Source organism: Miniopterus natalensis, chromosome 17, assembly GCF_054644295.1.
Source record: "Miniopterus natalensis isolate mMinNat1 chromosome 17, mMinNat1.hap1, whole genome shotgun sequence".
Classification (NCBI taxonomy): domain Eukaryota; kingdom Metazoa; phylum Chordata; class Mammalia; order Chiroptera; family Miniopteridae; genus Miniopterus; species Miniopterus natalensis.
In genome coordinates, this window is record NC_142097.1 from 45,496,635 (window position 1) to 45,521,675 (window position 25,041).

The 25,041-nt window shown below is 61.4% G+C and overlaps 1 protein-coding gene across 1 annotated transcript; it reads left to right on the forward strand.

Annotated features, from left to right (window-relative positions):
- Positions 1–109: 109 nt before the first annotated feature.
- Positions 110–24,772, forward strand: ASPSCR1 (ASPSCR1 tether for SLC2A4, UBX domain containing). The gene is made up of 16 exons (XM_087826426.1): positions 110–243; positions 1,136–1,191; positions 3,677–3,791; positions 5,018–5,118; positions 9,989–10,046; positions 11,008–11,081; positions 11,297–11,702; positions 19,034–19,173; positions 19,362–19,443; positions 19,842–19,908; positions 20,608–20,670; positions 21,075–21,127; positions 23,993–24,044; positions 24,244–24,313; positions 24,404–24,579; positions 24,661–24,772. Exons 1-16 carry the CDS (start codon positions 142–144, stop codon positions 24,672–24,674), a joined length of 1,629 nt encoding a protein of 542 aa, XP_087682552.1. The 5' UTR covers positions 110–141; the 3' UTR covers positions 24,675–24,772.
- Positions 24,773–25,041: the final 269 nt, after the last annotated feature.

Sequence of the window (25,041 nt, forward strand, 5' to 3'; positions counted from 1 at the left end):
GGGGCCGGGCGGGGGCGGGGCCGGGCGTGCCCGGAAGCGCGCGCAGGCCCCGCCCCCCCCGGCCGCGTGGCTGTGCGTCCGGCTGTTGCCGATAAAGTTGTTCGAAGCGGAGCCGGCGGCGGCGGGTCACGTGAGCAGAACATGGCGGCCCCGGCGAGCGGCGGGGGCTCCGCGGTGTCGGTGCTGGCCCCGAACGGGCGGCGCCACACGGTGAAGGTGACGCCGAGCACCGTGCTCCTGCAGGTGCGGCCGGCGGGGCGGGGGCGGGGGCGGGGGGCGCCCCTGCGGTTGGCTCCGGGGGGAGGGCGGCGCCGGGCGGGCCCGAGCGGCCAATGGGCGGCCTCCTGGCGCGCTGGGCCCGCCCACTTCCGGGCCCGCGTCCCAGGCCCCGGGGACCCCCGGCTGGGGGCGGGAGCGCGGGGGCGCTGGGAGCGGGGGCTGGGTGCGGGGGGCGGGGGGGCTGGGGGCGGGGACGCTGGGGGGCGGGAGGGCTGGGCGCTGGGGGCGGGGGAGGAGACGATGGGAGCGGGTCGCTGGGGAGTGGGGGCTGGGGGTGGGGGCTGGGGCGGGGCGCTGGGGGCGGGGGCGGCACCCCTGCAGCCCCGGCGGGTCCGCGGCGCGCCCGAGCGGGCCTCCGGGGTCCCCGGCCCGCGCCCCTGCCCCCGCCCCGCCGGTGCCCGCCCCCCTCGCCGCGCTTCCCGGGCCCTGCGGTGGGGTCAGGGCCGCTGCGGGTCCGGGAGGAGCCCGGGGGGGCGGGGCTCCCGGGACTTGCTGCGCAGCCGCGTGGAGCCGGCTCCCGGCGGGGGCAGGAGGGCGCCGGGCGCCCCAGTGGGGACTCTGCTCGGGGGGGCAGGGGGCAGGTCTGGAGTCTGCGTGGGAGGGTGCCCGTGGTGATGGGCACTGTCCTGCGGGCCGGCGGGCTGGGTGACCGGGCAGGGCGGGGACTGGACGGGGTTCCCGGACCGGGCGCGCGGAGCTGCTGAGTGGCCGGGCCGCCCTGTGGCTTTGCCAGGCTCTGTCCAGCGGAGCCACCGCCCTCCCTCCGAGAGGGGGACTCGACCCCCAGCTGCCTCCGTGCCACTGTGCCTGCCGGCCCAGCGACACGGCCGGACGCGTCCTCTCCTGTCGCCCCCAGGTTCTGGAGGACACGTGCCGGCGGCAGGACTTCAACCCCGGGGAATATGACCTGAAGTGAGTTCCTCTCCAGGCTTCCCCGAGCCCCCCAGGGCTCTGCCCAGGGGCGCAGACCTGCAGGAGTTTGTGTTCTCACGGTTCTGGAGGCCGGGAGCTCCAGTCGAGGTGCTGCAGGGCTGCACCCCTCCTGCCTGTTGGGAGTGTGGTGGCTCCAGCTGTCCCTTGGCGTGTGGCGGCGTCACCCAGTCTGCCGCCTCCTCAGTCGCCTGTCCACGTGTGTTGTGTGCTCTCTCCTTTCCTTTCTCGCATAAGCACGTGCCCTGATCCAGGATGCTGTCACTGCGAAGTCCTTAACTCAGTTACATCTGCAAAGTCCCTATTTCCAAACAAGGGCACAGTCACGAGTTTTGGGGCTCAGGACACACCGTATCTTTTTATTTTTATTTTTACTTACTGGTTTTTAGAGAGGAAAGGAGAGAGAGAAACATTGACTTGTTCCACTCATTTATACATTTATTTGTTGCTTCTTGTCTGTGCCCTGGCCAGGGATCGAACCCACAGCCTTGCTGTATCAGGACAGTCCTCTAAACCAACTGAGCTACCTGGCCAGGGCAACGGCGTATCCTTTCAGGCGCCACCGTCTAATTGCACAGGGTTTTCGTGCATTTGGTCGTGTAAGCTCCTGGTGGGGCTCTGAGGGCAAGAGGAAGTGGTCAAGGAAAAATGGGAAGAAACCTGCACTGGGGAAATCCGGTGGCCTCAGACTCTGGAGGTGCTCGCACGGGTCTCTGCTTGCGGGCATTTTTCCAGAGAGAGGGCGTTCACAGATTCTCGAGGGTCTAAAACAAGGAAAAGTTTGGAAGCCTCGAATTGGCTGGTGCGGGATTTTCGACCGTGCAGGCGTCGGCACCGCTAACTCCTTCGTTGTTCAAAAGTCAACTAATTTGTTTGGGAAGCACTGCCACTGCCAGGGAGGGTAGCCTCGTGTGTGTGTCCATGACTCAGTGCCTGAGACAGCTTCCCCTCTGTGGGGTCCCTGGTTGTCAAAACTGCTTCTTTCTCTTACAAACATTGCGCCTTATAAATCAGTCAAATTCAGAAAACCACGTTGTCTCCTGCAGCATGCTGGCATCTGCCCCTGGGTGACCACTCTGTGTTCAAATCCCACACAGTCCCTCACCACCACTGTTTTTTCCTAAACTTCCGATAAAAGTAGAGCTAAGATCTGAATTTTGAGTTGTGTAAGTTCCCTTACTCTTCCTGTGACTCGCTGTCTGTGTCCTCTACATGCAGGGCCACGTCCTGGTGGTTACACAGATGCTGTGGCCTTTCTCTAGGGTGAATGGTGGTGGTTCTTGTGGGCAACCTAGGAGCTAAAGGGGTTTGGAGGAGAGGGACCAGGGTCAGGAAGGCCTCGGAGTTGCCTAGCCTGACCCTCCTTGCCCACGGGTGAGGCAGTGCTGGGATCTCCGAGCTACCCCCTCCTGTCTTTTTCCTTGTCTCAGGAGCAGGTGTCCAACTCCTATTGGTCCACAGCTGATGTGATCCAAGCTGGACACCAGGAGCTGCCTTTATGGTTCCAGCTCTGCCTTTGAGTGGCCTCGGATACCTGTTCTCACATGAGTTTCTTGTGAAACAAGCTGAGCGTGGCCCCTGGAGGGCAGGCTGCTGATAAAGACCCTTGTCACAGAGGCCCAGGGACCCTTTCCTGCCCTTGGGCGTTTCCTGTCCTGACTCATCCAATCTCCCCTCTCCTCCGGTTTCTTCTGAGAAACTGTGCTGGCTTGGACATGGGAGCTCTGTGCTGGGAATCGAGGAGGCTGGGGCCACCCTGTTGTTTGGGGCACATGTTGGCTTTTTTTTTTTTAAGTATATATATATATTTTTATTGATTGTAGTGAGAGAGGAAGGGAGAGGGAGAGAGAGAAACATTGATCAGCTGCCTCTTGCACACCCCCTGCTGGGGATTGAGCCTGTAACTTGGGCATGTGCCCTGACCAGGAATTGAACTGGGGACCTCTTAGTGCATGGACGATGCCCAGCCAGCTGAGCCACACTGGCCTCTTCCTGACCAGTTGGGAGACTCATAGCTGCCAGGTCCTTGTGCAGTGGCTAATACATGCAGGACACTAAGGGGCCACTCTGGGGTTAAGGATCTGGCTTTGCGAGCTGGGAGTGGCAGTCTCAGCCCTGTGATGGCCTGGTTCTCGGGGGGGTTTCCGGCAGTCCTTTTGTCTGTGGGTCTTTAGAACCTTTGCCTCCTGTCCTGGAGGTTGTGGCCCTGCTGCAAGGTGGCAGGAGCAGGAGTGACAGGAGCTGGTCCGTTTGGGAGGGTGAATGCAGTGGCAGGGCCACCTTCTGGTGCAGGTCTGCCTGTTGGTGTTCTGCACTGCCCTTCCCCCGCTGGAGCCAGGACTCGTTTCTGTCTTCAGGCCGTGTCCTGTCCTCACAGGCGCGGGGCACTAGCCAGGGGACGCCGCAGTCAGCACTGGACAGCTGCATTAGGACTGCAGGCAGCTGTGGGCTGTGGTCTGTGTTGCAGGTTTCAGAGGCATGTGCTTGACCTCTCTCTGCAGTGGAGGTTCGCCAACCTGCCCAACAATGCCAAGCTGGAGATGGTGCCCGCGTCCCGCAGCCGCGAGGGCCCCGAAAATACAGTAGGTGCCCAGGGGGAGGCCATGGAGGCTGGGTAGCGGGGGCTGGGCAGGGCGCGCCCCACACCCAAACCACCTGCCCTGAGTCAGGCAGGGCCACTTTCTACTTTGGTGACTGGAATGAGACTTCGTTCTTGGTGCGGAGGTGGCGGTCGGGGGTTTGCTGTGCTGCCTTCCTCTCTGAGTGTGAGCAGCGCCTCCAGCCTGATGGTCCTGGTTTCGACGGGGTCACTAGTGTCGGAGCCTGCGGAGCTCGACGGGGCCTCGAATGCCACCCCTTTTTGGGAGGAACCCCAGGCCCCCTTGACCTGCCTCACTGGGCCCACGGCCTGTCTTCTGTCCTCAGCCCCCAGCCTTCTGCCAGAGCAGCAGTTTGAGGCTGCAGAGACTTAGGGAAGCCAGCCACCGAGAGCCGCCTTCTCCGTGCCGCGATTACTTACTCTAGTCGCTGCTGCTCTGCCAGCACTACGAGGGAGACGTGCGCGTCCCCTTGAGGGACAAGGAGCTCAGCCCACCAGGAGCTGGGCATGGGGACTGACCCCAGCATCCTTTCCATCATGACCACAGTGCCCAGACTTCGTGTGGGAGGAACTCTGACTTCCCTGCCCTGGGTAGGGGTTTGGGGATGCGTTTCACACAGGCAGCTCCCCCTTTTATTTTGGGATTTAACCTAAGTGTGCCCTTGAAGAAGAGGCACTTGGCCCAAACAGCAGGCCTCACTGTGACTTAGACGCTCTAGGCTGTGGCGGGTGGGCTGGCGGGTGCTCAGGGTTGGACCTGCCTCTGGGCTTGGACATGCCTCTGGGGTCAGGGTGCTCTAGCCTGTCGCCAGTTGGCAGAGGGACTAGAAGGGAATTTTCCCCCTTTTGGGTTAGAGACTTGTGTCCCACTTTAAGGACGTAATTATTAAAATGTACTTACAAGAGTAAGGTGCCCGATAATGAAAAAAGTTCATAAAGCACAACGTATTAGTTCTTTATGGCTGTGTAACAGTGTGCCCCCAACCTCGCAGCCTGAGATGCAGCAACATGCAGTGTGTGCAGAGGAGACAGTACTGGCTTGTGGCAGTCGGTCCCCCACGCACCCCAGAGATCCTGGGAGCCCTGCCCTGCCAGTCAGGCCCTGGTATAGGGCGGGGCGCTTCCCTTCCCCCAGCTCTCCCCACACCTGTCCACCCTCCTCTCCCCTCACCTGTCCCCTGACCTCGGCCTCCCTGTCTTGCTGCTCAGGTTCGAGTCGCTCTACAGCTGGATGACGGCTCCCGGGTGCAGGACACTTTCTGTTCAGGCCAGACTCTCTGGGAGCTTCTTGGTCACTTTGCACAGACCAGGTGAGTGTCGGGACTGGTGCTGGCTGTGCCTGCCCCTGTGGTGGGGACGCTGCAGTCCTGGTGTGAGGACTGGTCAAGGATGAGGGGCTGCATGTTCGTTGACTGTGCCCAGCAGATGCTGGTCACCAGCAGTGCATCTTTCCGACTGGCTTTCCTGGTGTGCCCTGTGGGGAACCCGAGAGGCTCTTGAGCAATGAGGAGAGGAGTAGGCGCTGGGCCCCTCAGCTGACAAATGCTTTAGGTATAACACCCTTATGAAAATGGGTCGCGTGTGAAAAGAAAGTTCTGTTAATGATAATGGGTGTGGGTCAGTTTCTGCCATGTGATGAACAGTTTAAACTTGGGCCCTCTGAGCTTCCGTCTCCCGTGAGGTGGGAGTCTATCCTCCTTGAAAGGTCTCGGCCAGCAGAATGGAAGGGGCCACACATGAAGAGTAAGGCCGAGGCAGGGGCACTACAGTGTGGGGTCTCCTCCTGGGAAAGGACCAGGAAGTTCCTCAACCAATGGGACAGGGAACCCGGGGTGCCGGCCAAAGCAAACGAGAGAGAAGCTGGGGGCCCCCTGGGTAAAGGGCCGGGGGATGCCCTGCTGCGAAGAGGAAGAGTCCCCTGTCGGGAGAGGGTGATGACGGGCAGGGCCTGGTCCCTTGGGTGCAGGTGGGGAGGGACCAGGCGAGGACAAGGCTGAGGGGCTGCCTGGGGACATTTGTGGTTCCACAGGCCCTGCAGGATGGGTCTACTTGTGCTCTGTGCTTAAGACGTAGCTCACGAAACAGAGCAGGAACAGTGGAGACAGCCCTTGGAGAGACATGGCTGATGGCAGGAGGAGGTGGCCGGGGAGTGTTTATAAAGCAGGAGGTGGGACAGCTGCATGGACATGTGTCCGTCATTGACACGAGAGCACTGTGCCCAAGGTCACCTGCGCCCTTTCTTCTTTCTTCTTTGCTTATGACTAGATCACAGGTCTCCCTAGAAATCCCTTCAGCACTGTTTCCCTGGCCGTGCAGGCTGATTGTGTGGGGCTGCTCACTTGTGCGCCCAGCCACCCGTCCCGTCTGCTACTCTACAGACAGCCAGAGGTCCGTGTGAACCCCATTCCTCCCGAGAATGAATTCTGGAGGCGGAGCACTGGGCCAGCAGTGAGGGGCATCCCTAAGCTTGAGCTCCCAAAGTTGCAAGCCCAGCCTTTCCTTGAAACTGTTTGGCAGAGTTCACTCACCGTGAAGCGGGTTCCCATGGGGACGAGCAGGCAGTGCCAGCCCCAGAGCCATGGCCAGGTGCCTGATTGGCTGGTGTGGTGCTGGGGCTGGGCAGGAGCTCGTCAGCTGCTGGCCACTGTAAGGACCCTGCTGGCAGGGGGCAGGGGCCTGTCCGGTGCTGAGTCCCCACAGGGAGGGACATGTAGGGAGCTGGCTTTTCTCACTTGGTAGTTTGGGGAAGAGGCGAGCGTCACAGAGCAAGTGGTGTGCGGGTCCTGGCGGGAACCATTGGAGGCAAGCAGGGCACAGGGACCACTGTTACTTGGGGTGGGTCCTTTGCACAGGGATCAGGATGGGTGGTGGTCCAGCCCTGACCCTCACATCTGGGGCTACTGACTGGCCACTCGACATGCCACGTGGGCCACATGTGCGGCCCGCAGAGGTAGTTTAAGAATTTTCTGGTAGCCATGTCAAAGGAGAATAGAAACACAGGCAATTAATTTTAGGAGTTTGATTAACTTGACTCAGTATATTCAAAACATTACCCTGTGAACATGTACTCAGCAGGAAAAGTGAGGAATTCTGGGTTCTTTGTGGTAGGAGGTCTTCGAAATCTGCATGTATCTCACCTGGAACAGGCCCCCCCCTTGGTCCGGCCACCGTGCACGAGCTCAGTGCCCACATGGGGCTGGGAGCTGCCTCAGATAGCACTGGTTGGGACCTGGACTGGCCAGTCCTCTCTACTTCTTGGGTGTCTGCTGCCACGAAGGCCACCAGGAGAGGGGCTCCGGATGTGCCACTCCCAGGCTGCGTCTTCCCCAAAGCCCTGGGCCCCTCTGCTCCCGGCCAGATTTCACAGCTGAGCCTGCCGCTTCGTCTGGCATGTGCATCCCACCAAGGGAGACTGGGGATCTGGTGTCCCTGGGAAGGGCAAGTGTGTGTGCTCTGCTTCTGGGGATGCCCTGAGGTGGGTTGTGTTCCCATCCCAGAGCCCTGTGGGCAGCCAGAGGCATAGGTGCCAGGGCCTCCACTCAGCTCTCAGGCCGCCCCCTTCTTTCCAGAGGCTGCTTTCCTCTCTAAACTGTCCCTGCTCTGACTGCCCTGGAGGAGGGGCTGGTTCTGCGGGTCTCGACCTCCTTGGTCCCTTAACCTTATCTCTTCACCACTTTGTGGCTGGGCTGCTGCGTGGTGATAGGTGTGAGTTACCTGGCCCCTCAGCATGTGACCTCGCCCAAGGTGGGCCTCCCTGTGGCAGCAGGAGCCCCTCTGAGCCTGAAGTCAAACTCTGTGGGTTTGGGCTGGTCCTTGTGGTTCTGGTGTGGGGTGTGTGGCGGTGCCAGCTGGGACTTGGTCAGGTCCAGACAGGTGACGTGAACAAAAGGGGCTCCTGGTACCTGGTTTGCCCCCAGCCAGCCCAGGTTGGCACTGGCCCCCCACCTGTGAGGACAATGTGCTTTGAGGCGAGTGTAGAACATCTGTAAAGCCTTTAGCAGCACTTCTGCTTGCCCAGCCCCGCTGTTCTCCCCTGACCAGGGAGCTTGTCTGCTGGCTGTGGACTGAGTGAGACTCCGCCTGTCCTGGCTGAGCACCGTTCCTCCCACACTGGGGGGTGTCTGGGGAGGGGCAGCAGGTGGGCACCACGGAAGCTCCTCTCCGTACCCGGGGTTCTGTCTGGGTTGGGGCACAGGGCTCCTTGGAGGCCCTGCTTAGCCCCGTTGGAGACATTGGGGACTTGAGTGAGGGTGTGTAAGGGGCGGCTCCTTGTGAGCTGGAATGTCCGTCCGCTCTCCCGGCCCACGGAGCTCTGCTAATTGGCCAGGAAGGTCTGGAAGTGATTGCGGCCGCCCCTCCCCTCGCGTGTTTACAGGCGTCTCCCTCAGATCCACTCGGAATCTGATCCCTCTGGAGGAGCCGCACATCAAAGCCGGGCTGGCGTTTGATGTCCCTGGGCCTCCTCCGGCAGGAGGCAGCGGCTCAACCCTGCTTGTGATTTGTGGTCCCTCTGGCATCGGGTCCCAGGGGAAGGATTGCAGTGGCTGTCGCTCAGGCACTTTGGGGTCTTGTGCTTTCCTGAGGTCTGGGGTCACTGGGTCTTGGTGGGCTGGGTCCCAGCCCTTCAGGTTGCTCTGGGCAAGGCTGTCAGCCCAGGTCTCCCACTTCCTTGGGGGGACCTCAGGAAGCGACAAGGCTGGTGGTGCCATGGCCCGGCAAGAGCAGGGCTGCACCTCTCCCGGGGCCCCACAGCTGGCCCTGGATTGTGGGTCTCAGCCATGTGAACACGCACGAGCAAAAGCTAACATCAGATGAGAAATGGGCAGAACCCACACCAGAGCCACACAGAGGACCTGGTCAGTCTTGGGGCCCCGTGGGCGCTTGAGCCATGACGCAGTGACACAGGGCAGTCTTGCACGGCTGAAGTCACCACAGGCTTCCTGCTCTGTGGGCCCAGCCTCTGGGGCTCACCCTCTGGAGGAAGGGCTAGTTGACGATTGTGTGTCAGGAAACACAGGAGTGAATGTCCCTCTGTGGTCACAAGCTCCAGAGCCAGGACTTGGCCAGCTGGTGGCCCCGTACATAACCTGGTGGTCAGTGTGGTGCAAGTTGGTGTCGTTAGGCCTACACATGCATGTGTGTGTGCACATGTGTGTACGTGACTGCACGTGAGGGTGTGGGTGTGAACGTGAGTGTGCATGTGATGTGAGTGCGCCTACATGCCTGCCATCCTTCCAGCCCATCCAGCTGTTCTCCTGGGGGCTGCTCTGTCCCATCTCAGGGTCTGGTTTATGAGGAGAAAGGATGTTGGTGACGGGTCTGGTGTGAGCGGGTGCTGGCTGCCATCTCACTGGAGAACAGGGCCTCCAGGGTAAGAGTGACCATCAGCCGACCCTCAGTGACCTGGTGGCAGGGTGAGGGTATGGGGTGGGGGCACTGGCTGCGTTTGCTGTTTCCCAGACAACGGAGAGCGTCTGTGGTGGAGTTGTGGTGTTTCCTCTGCTTTTGCCCGAGTGGCCTCAGTGCCTAGCCTGTGTGTGACTCGTGGCCAAGTGCTCAGGTGGCCCCGCTGCACAAGCATCTCGAGCCCTTCAAGGCCTTCAGTTTTGTTTTTCTTGTTTGTTGGTGACAGTGATCTTGGTGGCCATGTGTGGCCTTTCCTGCTTGACTATGAGGCGTCTGGACACAGTTCAATGAGGAGGCACCCAGCACCCTCCCCAGGCGAGGCTCCTGGGAGGACCTCGGCCTTTTGTCCCGGCATTGCCCGTGCCATCGAGGAGGAGGGGACAGCAGTCAGGGTGCTCGCAGCCTCAGGGATCTGGGCCTCTGTCCTCAGAATCACTTAGTGGATTTGTGCCCTGAGCTACTCCTGGCACTTGTGGGGTTGACAACCCTCCTGGAGGTTGGCTTCAGATAAAAGCCCAGGTCACAGCCCCAGACTCTTAGTGCTGACCATGGACACAGTTGACAGTGACCTGAGGCTCATCAGGAGGTGGTGGTGCTGCTCACTCCCCTGCTCGGTGTCTTCTTCGCATTCTGAGCCTGAGGCCGGAGGCTGGTGAGAGACACCCAGGCTGTGTGGTGATGGCCATGGGGGGCCTTGTTCCTGGGGTGCCCTCCCAAGAGCACTGGTGTCCTGCACGCCAGTGGCAGCTTGTGATGCTTTTCCCTCTCCTGCAGGGCGTGTCTGGAGCAGCCGCAGGAGGCCAGCCCGGTCTGCGTGTACATGAGGGATGAGGTAGGCACTGCAGCCCCACCCGCGTGGCCCGGGCCCACTGCCCTCTCCCGTCGCCACGCCGGCCCAGCCCCGTTTCCAATCTGGAAAACTCACTCTCCTCCTGCTGCCTTCAAAGCGGCGCGGGGGATGCTCTGAAAGCAGGATGTGTTTCATGGAAAGAGCAGAGCCGGCTCCGCTGGAACTAACCACACGGCCGCTGCTCCAGAACCTCCCTCAACGCCTTGTTTGTTTTCTCAGCTTCTCTCAAAGCCCGAGAGTCACAAAAGTGGTTTTATTTTAATAAATATTTGCTTTGCTCCGTTTTGATCTTTTTCAAAACCGAGTGCAGCATGGTGCAGGCCCAGCCTGGCAGAGCCCCGCCTGTCCCCGCCCGCTTGCCCGTGACGGGGACCCTCCTGGCGCATGGTCCCCTGGCTGACAGGGGCTTTTTGTTTCAGCCCTGGCTGAATGCCCTTTCCTAGCCTGGGGTAGCCATGTCCCCGAGGGGCCCCGGGAGGCCTCAGTGTGGGTGGAACATGCCCATCAGGGCTGTGAGGGGAAAGGGTTCCTAGGCTGTGAGCAGGAGGGACCTGGGGGACCTGTCCTCACCTGGAGGAGACAGGCATCTTGGCCCAAATGAGGGCTGTCGTGGTCTGTGCAGCCTCAGAGGGCTAGTCACTTGACCAGATGTGGCTAACCTCAGATGGGGTGGGGCCAGGGGACAGACCCTGACCCTGGAACAAATGCTCAGATGCAGGTTGGGGTGCACAAGGCTGGACCTGTGCCTCAGGAGCTGCTGGCGACCCTGTGGTGTCCGTGTCTCAGTGGGGGCGGCTGTGTAGATGGGTCAAGCAGGTGGGCAGGGCCCTTGGTGCCTTCCTCTGGGTCAGCGTGAAGCCTTGGCCTAGGCCAGGCAGGGGGGCTTTGTCAGTGAGGGGTCAGCGAATGCTGTGGGCACATCTGTCCTGTTCTCCTCTCACAGGTGACCGGCAAAGCTGCCTTGCAGAGCACGACGCTGCAGTCACTGGGCCTCACTGGGGGCAGCGCCATCATCAGGTGGGGGCCTCTGAATCTTGTTCTGTGACAGAAATGGGGTCTCTAAGAAAAGGATCAGGAAGTGTGGAAAAGTGAAGGACACGTGGCTCTGTGGCCCTCACCACTCAATCTGAGGCCACTGCCAGGGTTCTGTAGCTTGGGGATGGGAGATGGGTGGTGAGACCCAGATGCTGAGCCCCGTGTGTGGAGTTTCACACTCTTTCTGGGCCCCCCAGGTTTGCCATGAGGCGCTGTGACCCGGTCATCAAGCAGGAGCCTGGGGTCTCTTGGAGCAAAAGCCCAGCAAGCCCGACCCCCTCCCTGTCCGCCGAGCAGGCAGCTGGCAGCCCTCTATTGCCCTTGGACTCTGCAGGGCTCAGCCGGGGCGACGTGAGCCGTCGGGACGAAGCTGGCACCTCAGGAGCAGGCCCAAAGCCCCTGGATGCCCAGGCGAAGTACATCTCAGAGGAGCCCACGCCAGCCCCCTTCGTGCCTTTCTCTGGAGGGGGACAGCGCCTGGGGGGCCCCTGTGGGTCTGCGAGGTGTCTGATGTCACCTTCCGCCAAGGTGCCCAAGTCCTTCTCCAGCCCTGGAGGCCCCTCCAAGCCGAAGAAGTCGAGGCCCCCACCAGAGCCAGAGCCGGTAAGCAGTGAGCTGGGCGCTGGGGGTCCTTCTGACTACACTTGGCCTCTCAGCCCATCAGCCTGGGGGCGGCAGGCTGACTAGGTGCATTTTCATCTCATGGAAGTGACCTTTTGGGTTGTTTTTGTCTTAAATTGCTTCACCGAGGCACCCTTTAAGATGTAATTGGATGGGTTTTGACAAACTCACATGCCCTGTGACCCCTGCCTTCCCATTGGCCTTCTACCTGGGTGTGGGGACTCAGCACTCCTGTCCCTGGTGGTGCCTCTGCCAGCTGGTGGTTTTGATGTGAAGGTGGCTTGGGCCTTGATTGTCCCGCTGGCCCTCTGCCCCTCAGCATGGAGGCCTGTAACACAGAGGCTGAGCTCTCGGGCGTTTGTCCGCATCCGGTGCCTCAGTCCACTGCCGTCCCATCTGATCAGTTTTTGGGGTACAATTTACTGCATAGACACAGCTGCTATCGGGGAGCAAGGTCCAGATCTGCAAGCAGCACATTGCCTTCTTGGTGCCTGATCAGTCTCTGACTCACTCGTCACCCACTTCTGAGTCTCACACCTGCCCCTACAGATGCCCACCCCCTGCTTCCCTGACCACACACCAACCTGAGCAGTGGAAAGGGCCCTGTGTTTTGGGTCACAGTGTGCAGGCAGTAATGGGGCAGGGAGCGCAGCCCCCAGAGCAATGGGACCTCTAGGCGTGTGCTGGGTGGACTGTCAGTGTCCAGTGGTACAGTCCCTGAGGCCACCTCTGCCTCTTTGTGGGTCAGACCGGACTTGCCCAGGCCCTGCCCTGGCCAGCTGCAGCCACGTGGGAGCTTCCTCCCGGAGGGAAGACAGGCTGGGCTACCTGTCAGGTTGGTTCCCCCTGAGTGGTAATGACAGACTTTCTCCTCAGAGCACCTCTGGAACTCTAGCTAGGTTTCCATGATTCGCAACAGGGTGCCCACGGGGTTGGGAGCAGGCAGTGTGGTTGTCATTGGCCCAGAGGCTGCACTCGTAGGGTCCTTCTGACTGCTTCCTCAGCATCTCACATCCATCTCCTGTTACCAACAAAGGCTCATTGCAGTTCCCCAGATGTCTTGGGCCCCTGGGCATCCCTGGGCTCCCCTGCCTCTTTGGTCGTCCACCTGGAGTCCAGCTTGGCTCACGGCTGACTAAGCATTGGGAATACCAAGAAGGACACCTGACCATGGGACCCAGCCTGGCTTTCCAGCCTGGGCTGCATGCCATACTTGTGCAGTCCGAAGCTGTGCAGGTGTGGGTGGGCATCGCCCTGAGATACCGCTGCTGTGTGTATGCCCAGGGCCCAAGCTCGCCACCCTCCTGTGCCCTTTCCTTATGACCAGGGTGGCTGTACACCTGCACCCACAACATGTGTCCATACAGGATCCACTCAAGATTTCAGATGCTGAGAAAATTCCCCGTCACCAATCACCTTTGCAGGTGGGGGGAGCCATTGCACGGTGCTTAGGGAAGTGACAAGAAAGTTGGTTAGAACAGCCCCGCGGTGCCGGGAGCTTGTCCGAGATGCTGTTTATACCACAGCCTCGCTCATCTCCTTCCTCACGTCCAGGAGCTTCTTAGTTCCAGCTGCGGTTCCCACAGATGCTGTCAGTTTTGTCGTCTTTAGGCCCTTTTCCTGACAACTTCTTGTTCTCCGGTGTTTGTTGGACAGCACCTCTTTTAGTGGGTGTCCTTGTCTTGACCTTGACGGGGGTCACCTGTGGTTTATCTACGAAGGATTGATTATGTGAGCCGTGAAAAGCTTTTACCAAGTTAAGCGTTTCTAGCCCTAGTTTCCTGAGAACTTTATCATAAATAGGTGTTGAGCTTTGTAAAGTGTTCCTTCTACATCGAGGTAATGATACGCCTTCTCTCTCCCGTGCATTCCAGTGGTGAGATTTGGGGTGTGTTCCCTGTGAGCCGTCCTTGCATTCCAGGGGGCAGTCCAGGTTCAGTGTGTTTCCTCTTTAGCTACACTGTTGCTCGTGGTTAACTCATGTATCAGTTCAGAGTTTTGTGTGTGCATAAGTGAAACAGGCCCTAGAGGTCGTGGTGCTGAAGCCCACTGCCCCCATCCTGTATCCTCTGGATTCCCCTCCTCACTCTTGCCTCCAGGTCACACACCTGGGGAGGCTGAAGGGTCAGGGGCACCTGTGCCCACTGGCGGGAGTGTTCAGCTGTGGAGTGGAGCCTGGGTCCCAGCAGAGGGGTAGGCAGCAGGACTTACTGCTCCCCACACCACCCTCGGTGTCCCCTGTTGAGTGGATGGGGCAGGGGCCCGGGCACCAAGCCAGTCCTGAGTTCCAGGAATGTTTATCTGGGGTGGGGTGGCAGCGGTCCCCTGGCAGGGTTGCATGGAGTGGATCGCTGGCTCTCTGTGTCTCTTGGGAACCTGCTGACAGCCCCATGGGCACCTGGGGGAGGCCTGGGCTTATGCTCTCCCAGTGGGGGTTGCTGTCAGGGCACAGGATCCTGGTGCACCCCCAGCACTGACCCTGGGCCCCAGGCAGGAGGGGTCCGCCTGGCCGCCAGCAGCGCTGCCTTTGATCTGGGAGCCCCAGCAGCTGGTTGGTGGTGGAGCGTCCCCCGCCCGCCTGTGCCTCCTGTCACTAACAGCCGCACACCCAGAGGGCCGGCCGGCCACATGGTGTCTGCTTTGTGTCCCTTTTCAGTGTTGGGGGAGGGGAGAAGGGAACAAAACAGAACTTTTGGGGGAACTTCAAAGGTGCACTTCAGTAATCAAAAAGGGCTCCCAAGTTTCCCATTAATGTTCAGCCTGTGTGTGGTTTTGGATTTAAATGAAGAGTCAAAAGAGACAGGGTAGAACACAGGCAGGTCCTCGGCTGGGGCCCAGGATGGCTTACAGACCCGGCGGCTCCTGCCTTTGATGTCGGGACATTAATTATTAGAAGGTAGTTTAACTGGCCATCAGAATCGGGCTCGGGCAGAAACTGGGGCTGCCTGGCGGCCCCTGGCCTGTCCTTTGAAGTCCTTCCCTGGCCAGGAGGCCTCCCCGCAGCTCCGTGCACCGGGGCAGCCATCCCAGCAGGCACTCCCCACGCACTGGCACAGGGGCTCCTGATCAAAGGCCCCGGTCCCTGGGCAGGATGGGGGACTGACAGTGGTCTCCTTGCGCCTGTCACCCTCCAGGGGGTGGTCTCCCCTCCCCCAAGACCTGGACCTGGCACTTCCTCTGGGCCTTGCACCCTGTCTCAGGGCAGGCGGCAGCCTTGTCTCTGACTGTCCTACTCCCTGGTTTGCTCCGTGGTTGACAGGCAGGGCCTAGGAAGGAGCCTGTTCATATGGAGAGTGGCTCCCCTCACTGCCCGGCTGCCCTCCTCCTCTTGGCTGGGGACACCTGCCCATGATGTCCTCCCAAGAGCAGGCCCAAAGTGTGGGTGCCTGTCGCTGCTATGCCCTGTCCGTGTTTGTGGACGCCCTGTGCTCCGGCCGCAGCCCCAGCCATGGGGCTCTGTTGGCAGATGGCAGCAGTTTCTGTTTTTGTTTGTTTTAAATTATCTTTATTGATTTCAGAGAGAGGAAGGGAGAGGGAGAGAGAGAAACATCAATGATGAGAGTCGTTGATCGGCTGCCTCCTGCTCGCCCCCTGCTGGGGATCGAGCCTGCAACCCGGGAATCGAACCTCGATCTCCTGGATCCTAGGTCGATGCTCAACCGCTGAGCCACGCCGGCCAGGCAGGGCAGCAGTTTTTGAAGCTTGGTGACAGGCAGGTGCCCTCCAGCCATCTGTCTGTCCTGCTGTGTCTTAGCCGAGACTGCACTTGGGGGGTGTTACGGGTGAGCTGGGGTCCTGGTTTGCAGCCCTGTCCTGATTGGGCCTGAGCTCCTCTCTACAGGGGTTGTGCGCCTTCAGCCTGGTGTGCATGTTTGCCCCTCGGGCTTGTTGACTTTGGGCTGTTGTCTGGCTCCCCAGGGGCAGCTGTCAGCCTGTAGATGAGGAGACCCTGCTTTTATCTCCGTTCTCTGGGTACATTCACCTGACCCACAGGGATGGGCGCCCAGCCACGCCACAGACACGGGGAGTGCTCAGCCTCACAGCGTGTGGTGTCACAGCTATGGCCCAGCGTTTAGCCTCCCTGTACTCGGCTTTTTAAAAACTTCTCGTTTCTTCTGTTCGAAATGGGGGGCGGGCCTCATGCTGGCTGGGGCTGAGGGGCCCTGCGTCTCTGCGAGCTTCGCGTCAGGGCCTCGGTGTCCAGGGCAATCCAGTCCGCTCGCCCTGGACTGTGGCAGGGTCCAGTCTCCGGTGCGCCCTCCAGGGCTGGCTGGCTCTGGGAGTAACTCGGGAGGTTTGGCCTGTGTCCCTCGCGTAGTGATTCGGTTAAGCTCCAAGCCTCAAGGGGAAACGCTTTGCATTCCCTCTTCCCCAAGCCATTGTCAGAGGATAGTCTGGCTGCGCGGGAGGCGGGAGGAGGGGACAAGAGCCCTCACAAGGAAGCTGGGAAATCTGGGCTTGAGGTCACCTCCACATAGTTTCTACATTTTTTCTTTGGGTGTCATCACATCCTGGAAAATTACTGTCAAGAAAATGAACCTCAGCGGCAGCGAGGCCACTCCTGCCAGGAGGGGGACCCTAAGCCCAAGTGGTTCTCACCACTTGTGTGGTGGCGGCTGGAGTGTGTCCCCCAACTATCCAGAGACCGTCAGGCCCACGTCTCGGCCCAGAGCCCGGCGCCCTGGTCCACTCCATGTCTGGCCCTGGCTGTGTCTGTCAGCCACACTGAGCATGGTGTGGGGCCGGCGCCCAGTGCTCTCAGGCCTTGCTCCCTCCAGGTCCCTCTCCAAGGCCCGTCCAGCGTGTCGGGGACTCTTTCTGAAGGTGCTGATGGCCATCCACAGCTGGCAGCTGCTCACTGAGCCCCCACCTCTGGATGGCCTGGGTGTCAGTTCAGCGTTTGCCCAGTGCTGTCCGGTTACCCTGGGTGGAGGAGGCTGCTCCTTTCCCTCCTACTGGCCACCCGGGCCCCTGGCCACTGTTATCTAGGTGCATTCTCCATGTATGTCCGTGGCCACCGGCAGAGTGGACCGGCGGATTCAGGCTGCAAAGGTCAGCCATTCTCCGTGTACGTCCGTGGCCACCGGCAGAGTGGACCGGCGGATTCAGGCTGCAAAGGTCAGCCGTCAGGACTGCTGAGAAAGCTCTGGGCTCCCTCATTCAAAGCCTGTGACCCAGCCGGCGGCCTCTGGCACCAGCCATGAGGTTCATCTGGGGACCCCTTTTCGGACCCCAGGGCCTAGCCCTGGCCAGCATGCCGGACTCACGCCCTGTGGAGGGGGCTCCAGCGCGTGGCTTTCCCTCGAGTCTGCCACCCTGTGTGTCTTTATTCCTAATGATGTCTCAGCCTGGACCTCTGTTCTCCATCCAAAAACATCTCTGTAAACCCACCTCAGATGGGAGCGGTGGGTAACACCTGTCCGTGACCAGGGAACAGTTAGATGGCGGCTGAGAGGTTGCAGTGAGCAGGGCCAGGGCTTGGCCTGGGGGCCACCAGCTTTGGCCTCCCCCACTCAGTGTGAGGCCGGTGCCCACTTTCCCAAGAGGAGCTGTCAGACCAGCCCCTCTGTCACCACCTGCTCCCCTTGGCAGCGGAGACGCTCTCTCCTGGGAAGACCAAGGTGAGGTGTGAAGCCCCTGCTTCTCCCTCGTCACTGGGTGGCAAGGTGACACTTCCTGCCAGCCCAGGCACCCATTCCCATCGTATGTGAGTCCCTGTGGTACAGCCTGCCTGGGGCCAGGACGTGTCAGCAGCTCTGGGTCTCAGCTGTCCCCTGAAAGTGTCGGGGACAGTGAGGCCACATGCCCCTGGGCCTGGCTCCCTGGCCGTGTCCTGGGTTGGGGACCCATCTGCATGGTCAGGCCCAGCTCCATGCCAGGCGGCACATCACCCAGTGCTGCGTTCTCAAGGCGCACGTGTGTCGGCTTCCTGCTAGAGCACCCGGCCTGGCACTCGCGCTCGGCCGGCCGCCTGGCTCAGGCCACCCTTGTCCTGCCCTCGCCCTCCCCCAGGAGCCCGGCACTGGCCCTTCTGGAATGCAGGCGCCGTGGCTGTGGGGGGCAGCCCGGCGCCTGGCATCTTGTTATAAAAAGCTTTGGCATAGACTGCCAGTGGCGGCTGCAGGAAGGCTGTGGCTTTGAAGGGGAAGTCCCCAGGGGCCTCAGCCAGCCACCTACGGGCTCTGCTCCCAGGCCTCCGCCGGCCCTTCCTGGCCACTGCCCATGGCACCATCGGAGGGGCTTCCTAACAGCGCACCTCCCTCCAGACCCAGGGAGAGCACCTGAGACGGGACACGGCCGTGCGCTTGGTGACTGCAGGGACCTCCCAGAGTGTAGTCAAGGCCTCGGTGTGGCTGGGGGAGGGCAGCCCTGGAGACACCTGGCAGGTGCATTGGGGAGCAGGTTCCTGGATGCTGAGCGGCTTGGGCCTGGCCGTGCCCAGGACAGTGAGTCTGACCTTGAACACTGGCAGGGCTGTGGAAAGAGATGATCAGAGAAGCGTGTTCCCGGACCCTGTCAGGCCCAGGTGGGGTGGGGCAGTGAAAGACCAGCAGGGGCAGAGGCCAGAGGCAGCTTCCTGGGCGGCCCCTCCTGAGATGGCTGTCAGCCTTCTGTGTACGGGAGGACGGGACCTGGTGCAGACACCTCCTTCAGGCCAGCTCCACGCGGCTTCAGTGCCGAGAGGCCCCACGCTCGCTGCAGTTACCCACCCCGAGGCACCACACGCAGAGCAAGCCCTGCCTTGTAATTTCCATCGACTTTGCTGCCAATTAGGAGTGACGCTGGCCCTTCCTGTGTCCCCAGGGTGGGCAGACGCAGGGCCAGGCTGCTCCCTTGGGGAGGGGAGGTGGGGTCAGCCTGGCTGTGGGGCCAGCGGCTGGCAGGTTTTTGCCAAACCTCTAATTTGGGGGCTACCGCTTCCCCTGCTCCTCCCTTGGAGCCCCTGACGTGGCCTTGATGAGGGCACTGCTCCCTGAGCTCTGGGGACCCTGATGGCAGGAAATGAGAAAGGGGCTGCTGAGAGAGGCTGGTCCTGCGGAGCACGACTCACCCCACTGCCTGAGTCCCCTCAGCAGGGACTGAGCCGAGACCCCAGGTCCAGGTGTCCTGCTGGGGAGTGAGGGAGGCAGGCAGGCGTGAGAGATTGGCTGTCCCATACCCCACCTAGACACCTGGCCCTGGCCATGGGCTAATCAGTGGGGCCTGGGCTTGACGGAGGGGTGCACAGCTGCTCCAGCTGCAGGGCCTGGGTGACCCAGCACCAGGTGGCCAGGCACCTGGGACCTGCATCAGCCGATCCCTCTGCCCGGCAGCCAGTGGACCGGGACCCCGTGGTGTGCCACCCTGACCTGGAGGAGCTGCTTCAGGCCTGGCCTGCAGAGCTGCCCGATGAGTTCTTCGAGGTGACCGTGGATGACGTGAGACGGCGCTTGGCTCAGCTCAAGAGTGAGCGGTGGGTTTGCCCCCAGCCCCTGTGGTGTCTCCCTGCTTCCCATTTCAAGCCCCCAACACCCAAACCCATGGCAGCCCCTCAGAGGGTGTGGGATCCAGGCGGGGGTGCCCAGTTCTGTCCCATCCTGCTGGTGTGGGGCCTCCACTCTGGCTGGGGAGACCCGGGACCTTCACCCACCCCTTCCACAGGAAGCGCCTGGAAGAAGCCCCCTTAGTGACCAAGGCCTTTAGGGAGGCTCAGATGAAGGAGAAGCTGGAGCGATACCCTAAGGTACTGGAGGGGCTGGGTGTTGGTGTGGCTGAGCTGGGTCCTCCTGCAGCAACTGCAGGGCACTTACCACCAAATGTGCTCACTTGTGTGTCACCTGTGCCTGCACAGCCTCGGTCAATTAAAGACTGTTGGCCTCCCGTTTTGATGAGAACAAAAGGCCATGTGTTTTACAAACGCGGGCCGGGGTGCTAGATGGCCTTCACATCCAGCCCTGGCACAGTGAGCTACGGTCATAGGTCTAGCCCGAGTGTGGGGGGACAGCAAATGCAAGGGGTGGCTGGCACTTCCGCCTGCCCCCCAGGTGGGGTCCTGGTCATTGTGGGCCTAGGGGTGCAGCTGCCTCCCTGCACCTAGGCAGAGCCTTGGCTATCCTGACAACTCGACTTGTCCCGGCCCAGGTGGTCCTGAGGGTCCTGTTCCCGGACCGCTACATCCTGCAGGGCTTCTTCCGTCCCAGTGAGACAGGTGAGAGAGGCCTCGCCTAGGGCCCAGGAGGGGTATGGGCCCCTCCGAGCACCCCCCAATGTTCTTTCCAGGCTGTGGGACTGTGGCCGCCTGGCCCCTGGACTCAGAGGCTAGTGTTTTTGGGTTGCAGGCAGGGGGCTCTGAGCCTACAGAGCGTGTCTAGTGCGGACAGAGCTGGGGCTGACTCACGTCAGGTGCTTGTCAGGCCCGCCTGGTGGTGACTGGACAAAGGGCCACGCAGAGGGAGGGTGGGCCCAGAGTTCCCCATACCCACCAGCAGAGCCTCTGGCCTGGGGCTGCAGCTCACCCAGAAGGAACACACCAGTGCCCCCAGTTCTGGACAGGGCAAGGCAGTGGGAACGTTTCTGCAGGGTTGGGGGTGCTGGAGGTGGCCACGGTCCAGTTGAGCATCTCAGGTACAATGGGAGGAACAAGCTTGAATTTCCACCCCCAGGACTTGGATCAGGCCTGAGGGTGAGAGCAGTGTCCCGCATGCCTAAGATGGGGCAGGCCGGGCTGCTCAGGGCTGGTGGGAAGACCCCAAGGCCAGCTAGGTGTGGCCAGGCCTGTAGGGTAGTGGGCACCTGTGCAGAAGTTGTACCTGGTCTGTTCTATCCATAGTGGGCCAGCATTGGGCCACGTCGGGTTGGGGTCCTGCAGCCCTGCGGGACCCCTGCTCACCCTGTCCTTTCTCCTCAGTTGGGGACCTGCAGGATTTCGTGAGAAGCCACCTAGGGAATCCTGAGCTACCCTTCCACCTGTGTGAGTGCTGCTCCCAGACCTGCTGTGCATCTCACCTCCGAGCTTTCCCATAGAGACAGCGTCGTGGCCAGGCAGGCTGGTGTCCAAGGACAAGTCTGGGACCTTTGCCTGGCTCGGTGGCTGTCCCCCCCGTGTCCGGGAGATGTGTGGATAGGGGCACTGGCCTCCCTAGGCGGCCATCTGGGTGGTGAGGGCTGGGGTCCCTGCAGGGGGTCTGCCCTAGGTCACTCCCCATACCCAAGCTCCTCACCAGGGTTTTTGCCTCAGCAGAGAAGTGGGCCGAGGGCTGTGGGCTGAGGGTTCTTCAGAATACCCCCCGCTGAGGCTTTGGGCCTCAGGCCAGTCTTCCCTGGGAACGGGCAAGGGGTGAAGCCTTCCTCATGAAGACAATGATCTCTCCACAGTCATCACTCCTCCAAAAACCACCCTGGAGGACCCCACGCTGACCCTCTTTCAGGTACTGGTTGCCTGGTCTGGGCAGGGGGATGGGGGGTGGCTGCTGGGGCCATTCTGCAGGGCAAGGCCTATGTCAGAAGGGTCATATATCTGTGGGTGCTGGACTGGAGGGTGCAGAGTGCCTCTGAAGTTGGCCCCGGGCTCGAGGGCCTGCTGCCGGCCTGCTTCCCTGCCCCTGCCTTCCCTGAGCGAGCTGGGCCCTCCCACGCTGGCGGCTGCTCTTACCCGACCCCCCTGTCGGCCCCAGAGCTCCTGGTGAGGGTGAGGAGTGTTGATCTGGCGCCCTGCTGGGCCGCCTTCCAGAGCCAGGAGGAATGTCCTGTCCCTTCGCCTGGGAGGGCAGCCTGGGGCCTCCCCAGCCCCAGGCCTAATGGTTTCCTCTTCAAAGTCTCCTCAGATATTTTAATTACTAACAGAGGCCAGCCCTTGTTAAGTGGCCCATAGGCCCTGCGAGGTCTGAGTTGGGGCTGCCCGGTTGTGGGGAGATGGGACAAGACCAGGCAGAGAGCTGGACGCTCACCAAGGAACGAAGTTAAGGTGGGTGGGAGCTGTGCCTGGGCCCCCTCCTCAGCCCCAGGAACTCCGAAGGCAAGGCGCTGGGCACTTCCTTCCGTCCCCGCCCTCCCGCCCTCCCAGCTAGCCTGTTGATGGTACACACTGGATTTGGAAGGTGCTTTGGGAGGGAGGGGACCCACTCCCAGACCCACTCCAATTAGCAGCCCTGGGTGCTGCCTGTCCCACCCACTCGGCCTGATTTCTGGTGACACTCTGCCCCCAGTAACCAGCAGCCGTCTCCTTTCATCCGTCAGCTCGGCCTGGAGCTGCGGGGCCTCCATGAGGGGTGGCCGCCCTGCCCGAGATCAGAGCTGGCAGGACTCAGGGAAGGAAGCCTCCCGCCCTCCCTAGGGTGAGCGGCGGAAGCCGTGGCTTTCATGTCCCTGGCAGGGCCCCGCTCTGGCTGCTGGCTGCCCGGGAGGCTGCCTGGGGGCCTCCCCCATGTTCCAGAGAGTGACAGCTCAGGGTGGGTGTAGGGGACGGCAGTCCAGCTGCCCTTCTTGGCTGCTGGACCAGGAGTGTTTGGTGGGAGAGGCTGAGGGACTGGAGGGGTGCAGTCAGTGGGCACAAAGGCCCCCAGTGCCCCACAGCAAACCCGCTTCCTGGGCCTGAGCCCCCTTTAGTGCTGGCACTGCCCCCACTCTGTCTCAGCCCCACCCATCACTTTGCCCAGGACCCAGGCATCACCCTTAGTGGGTCCTGAAGACTCTGCCACGATCTGGGGGTCCCTCAACCTGAGCAGGGGCAGACCCTCCCTGCTGGTGGTCCTGATGGTCCACTCTTTACTCACCACTGTTTGGTTGGGACCCCAGGGACACAGACCCATAGGGAGGGGGCTACTGACAGGTGCCGAGGACAGCGGTCCTTTAGGCTCTGAGACCAGCAGCCCCAGATAGCTCTGTCCCACCTGGTGGGCTTGGATGAGGTCCCGTGAAATAGGAACAAACCATCACGGGGGTGCTGTGAGAGGAGCCCCAGCACCTGGTGGTTCCACTGAGTCAGGTCTAGCTGTGCTGGGAAGGGTGGGGCACTGTCCTCCCCATGTCCCCTTCCTGCTCCCTGGCCACCCCCCAGCTTCCAGAGCCCTAGGGCAGCCCCTCACGTGCCCATGAGCTTGGATCCCAGGTGTCACAGTGGGGTTTTCAAGGTGTCACAGCCCTTGTCTGTCTCCCTCCATTTGGCTGTGGTCTCTGCATTCCTAGGCCTGGCCCTCAAGGCTTCTCTCGTGAACCCCCCCACAACTCCCAGAGCTCGAGTTGAGAGCAGAGAAGACGCCTGCTCAGCTAGCAGTTTCAGCCCCTTGCACTGAGGGCTAGGGACAGAGCCTCGGGTGGGGTCATTGCCTTGCCTGGCCAGCTTTGGGACCACAGCCATGGTTGTCACTGGGGGCTCTGGGGCCGTCACCAGCAGCCCCAACTCTGCAACACAGTGCAGCCTCTTGCCCCAGAGGTCTCCAGGGGCTCGTCCTGGCTGGGCGACCCAGCCCTGTCCACCTGTGCAGGTGGGGTCAGTCCCTGGGCAGAACCCTCTCGCCACCACCCTCGCAGTTGGGAGCTTAGGAGAGGTGCTATCTCCGTACTCCCAGGGTGGGGTGTGGTGCCCTGGTGCAGAGCCACCCAGTGGGAGGGGCTTCATGCTGGCCCAGTCAGGGAACCCTTGGGTGGCCTTCAGGGTCTTGGCTGGCGCACTCACAAAAGCAGCAGACCTGGGCAGTACCTCAACCCAGGACTCCCTGTGCAACTGGGCTCCAGGAGTGCACACTGCAGCTGCTCCTGGTTGGTCTGGGTTCTTCCCCGGAGCCTAAGGGCGGCCCACCAGGTTGCCCCTACAGACCACCATACTCTGTACTTCAGGCAACACGGTTGGGGGAAGGGAATGCAGGGCACCCTGCAAAAGCGCTGGTGGCCATCCTCCCTGCACCCGCACGGCACAGTTCTGACTGGGCCTGCTGCAGGCTCTCCTGGAGGGAGCGGGGTGTCCAGGCCTAACTCTGGCCCTCAGAGTGTTAATTGCATCCTGGGAGCTGGGGAAGAGGTGATTAAAGTGCCAGTGCACACGGTACCAGAGCTTCCTGTTCAGCTGGTGCTTGGGACTGGCCCCTGGGTCCCCTGCGGTCCGGTGCCCCAGCCTGGCTGGCACTGGGCCTGGTGGCAGAAGAAGAGCAGGAGCTGGGGGCTGGGCATTGGATGGCTCCCATGGGAGAGGCTGGTGGTATCTCTAGGTGCAGCCCACCCTGCCCCTCTCTCCAGTCTGCCCAAAGTGCCCACCTGGCACCCACCTAGCCCTGCGCTCCCCTTTGTCCTTCCTGCAGGCAGACCTCTTCCCTGCTGCTCTGGTGCACTTTGGAGCTGAGGAGCCAACAGGTGAGTGGGGGCCCCTCATTCTGCGCACCACCAGCACCCAGTGTCCCAGAGCAGGGGCTTCCTGTGGGTCTGGAAGACCTGTGGCCTGATCCCCCTCCATACACACACACCACCTCTGGGGGCTACAGGACAGCCACCTGCCCAGGCCATGCCCCCTCTTCTTCCTCCATGGCCTGAGGGTGGGCTGGGCCTCCTGCAGGTCTCTACCTAGAGCCCAAGCTGCTGGAACATACCGTCTCCCCATCTGCAGCTGATGTGCTGGTGACCAGGTGAGTACCTGAGGCAGATGAAGTGCCCGGGAGGGTAGGAGAGCCCATGCTGCAGCACTCGCCAGCCTGTCCTCCGCCTTCCACCCCCAGGTGTATGTCCAGGGCCACTGTGACTCCATCCCCGCTGCCAGCCCCTGACCCTGTGCCCCTTGAATTGGAGGCAGCTGCTGAGGAGGGTGCTATGGGGCTCCCTGCGCCCAGCCCTGGGACCGCCCAGCCCTTAAGGAGGGAGCTGGGCAAGGTGCCCAAATGGCTGAAGCTGCCAGGTACTGTGGAGGGCTGCTGGGCTGGGAGGGGCTGCAGGGCAGAGCCCAGGCCCCGGGTCATCCTGGTGTGTTGCATTGCAGCCAGCAAGAGGTGAAAGCCGCCATTGGAGGTGCTTACTCTGCCGGTGACAGGACCCCTCCCCACCCTGAGTGCAAATAAAGACTCAGCACCTCCTGAGACCCTCCTGTTGTCTGTTCCCTGCCCTGACCACCCTCCTGACAGTGCCTGCCTATTTGAGCTCCCAGGCACAGGCCTCCAGCCACTCCGGGCCCTGGGACTGGCTGGACCTCGGTGTGGCTGGGGTCCCCTTGCTGCGGCCTTGTTCTCATTAACAAGGGCACAGGTGTTCTCCCTTGGCTTTTGCCTAATTGACATCATTAATTACCCTCCTCTGAGAACACAAGTGTGAGGACAAGGGCCTCTGGGCATAGCCTGCCTGGCACAGGCTTGAACTATAGCCC

Coding starts and splice junctions, on each gene's coding strand:
- ASPSCR1 (XM_087826426.1), top strand. CDS start 142: ATGGCGGCCCCGGCGAGCGGCGGGGGCTCCGCGGTGTCGGTGCTGGCC. Junction 3,792..5,017: donor GCGAGGGCCCCGAAAATACA/GTAGGTGCCCAG, acceptor CTTGCTGCTCAG/GTTCGAGTCGCTCTACAGCT. Junction 19,909..20,607: donor CTTCCGTCCCAGTGAGACAG/GTGAGAGAGGCC, acceptor CTTTCTCCTCAG/TTGGGGACCTGCAGGATTTC.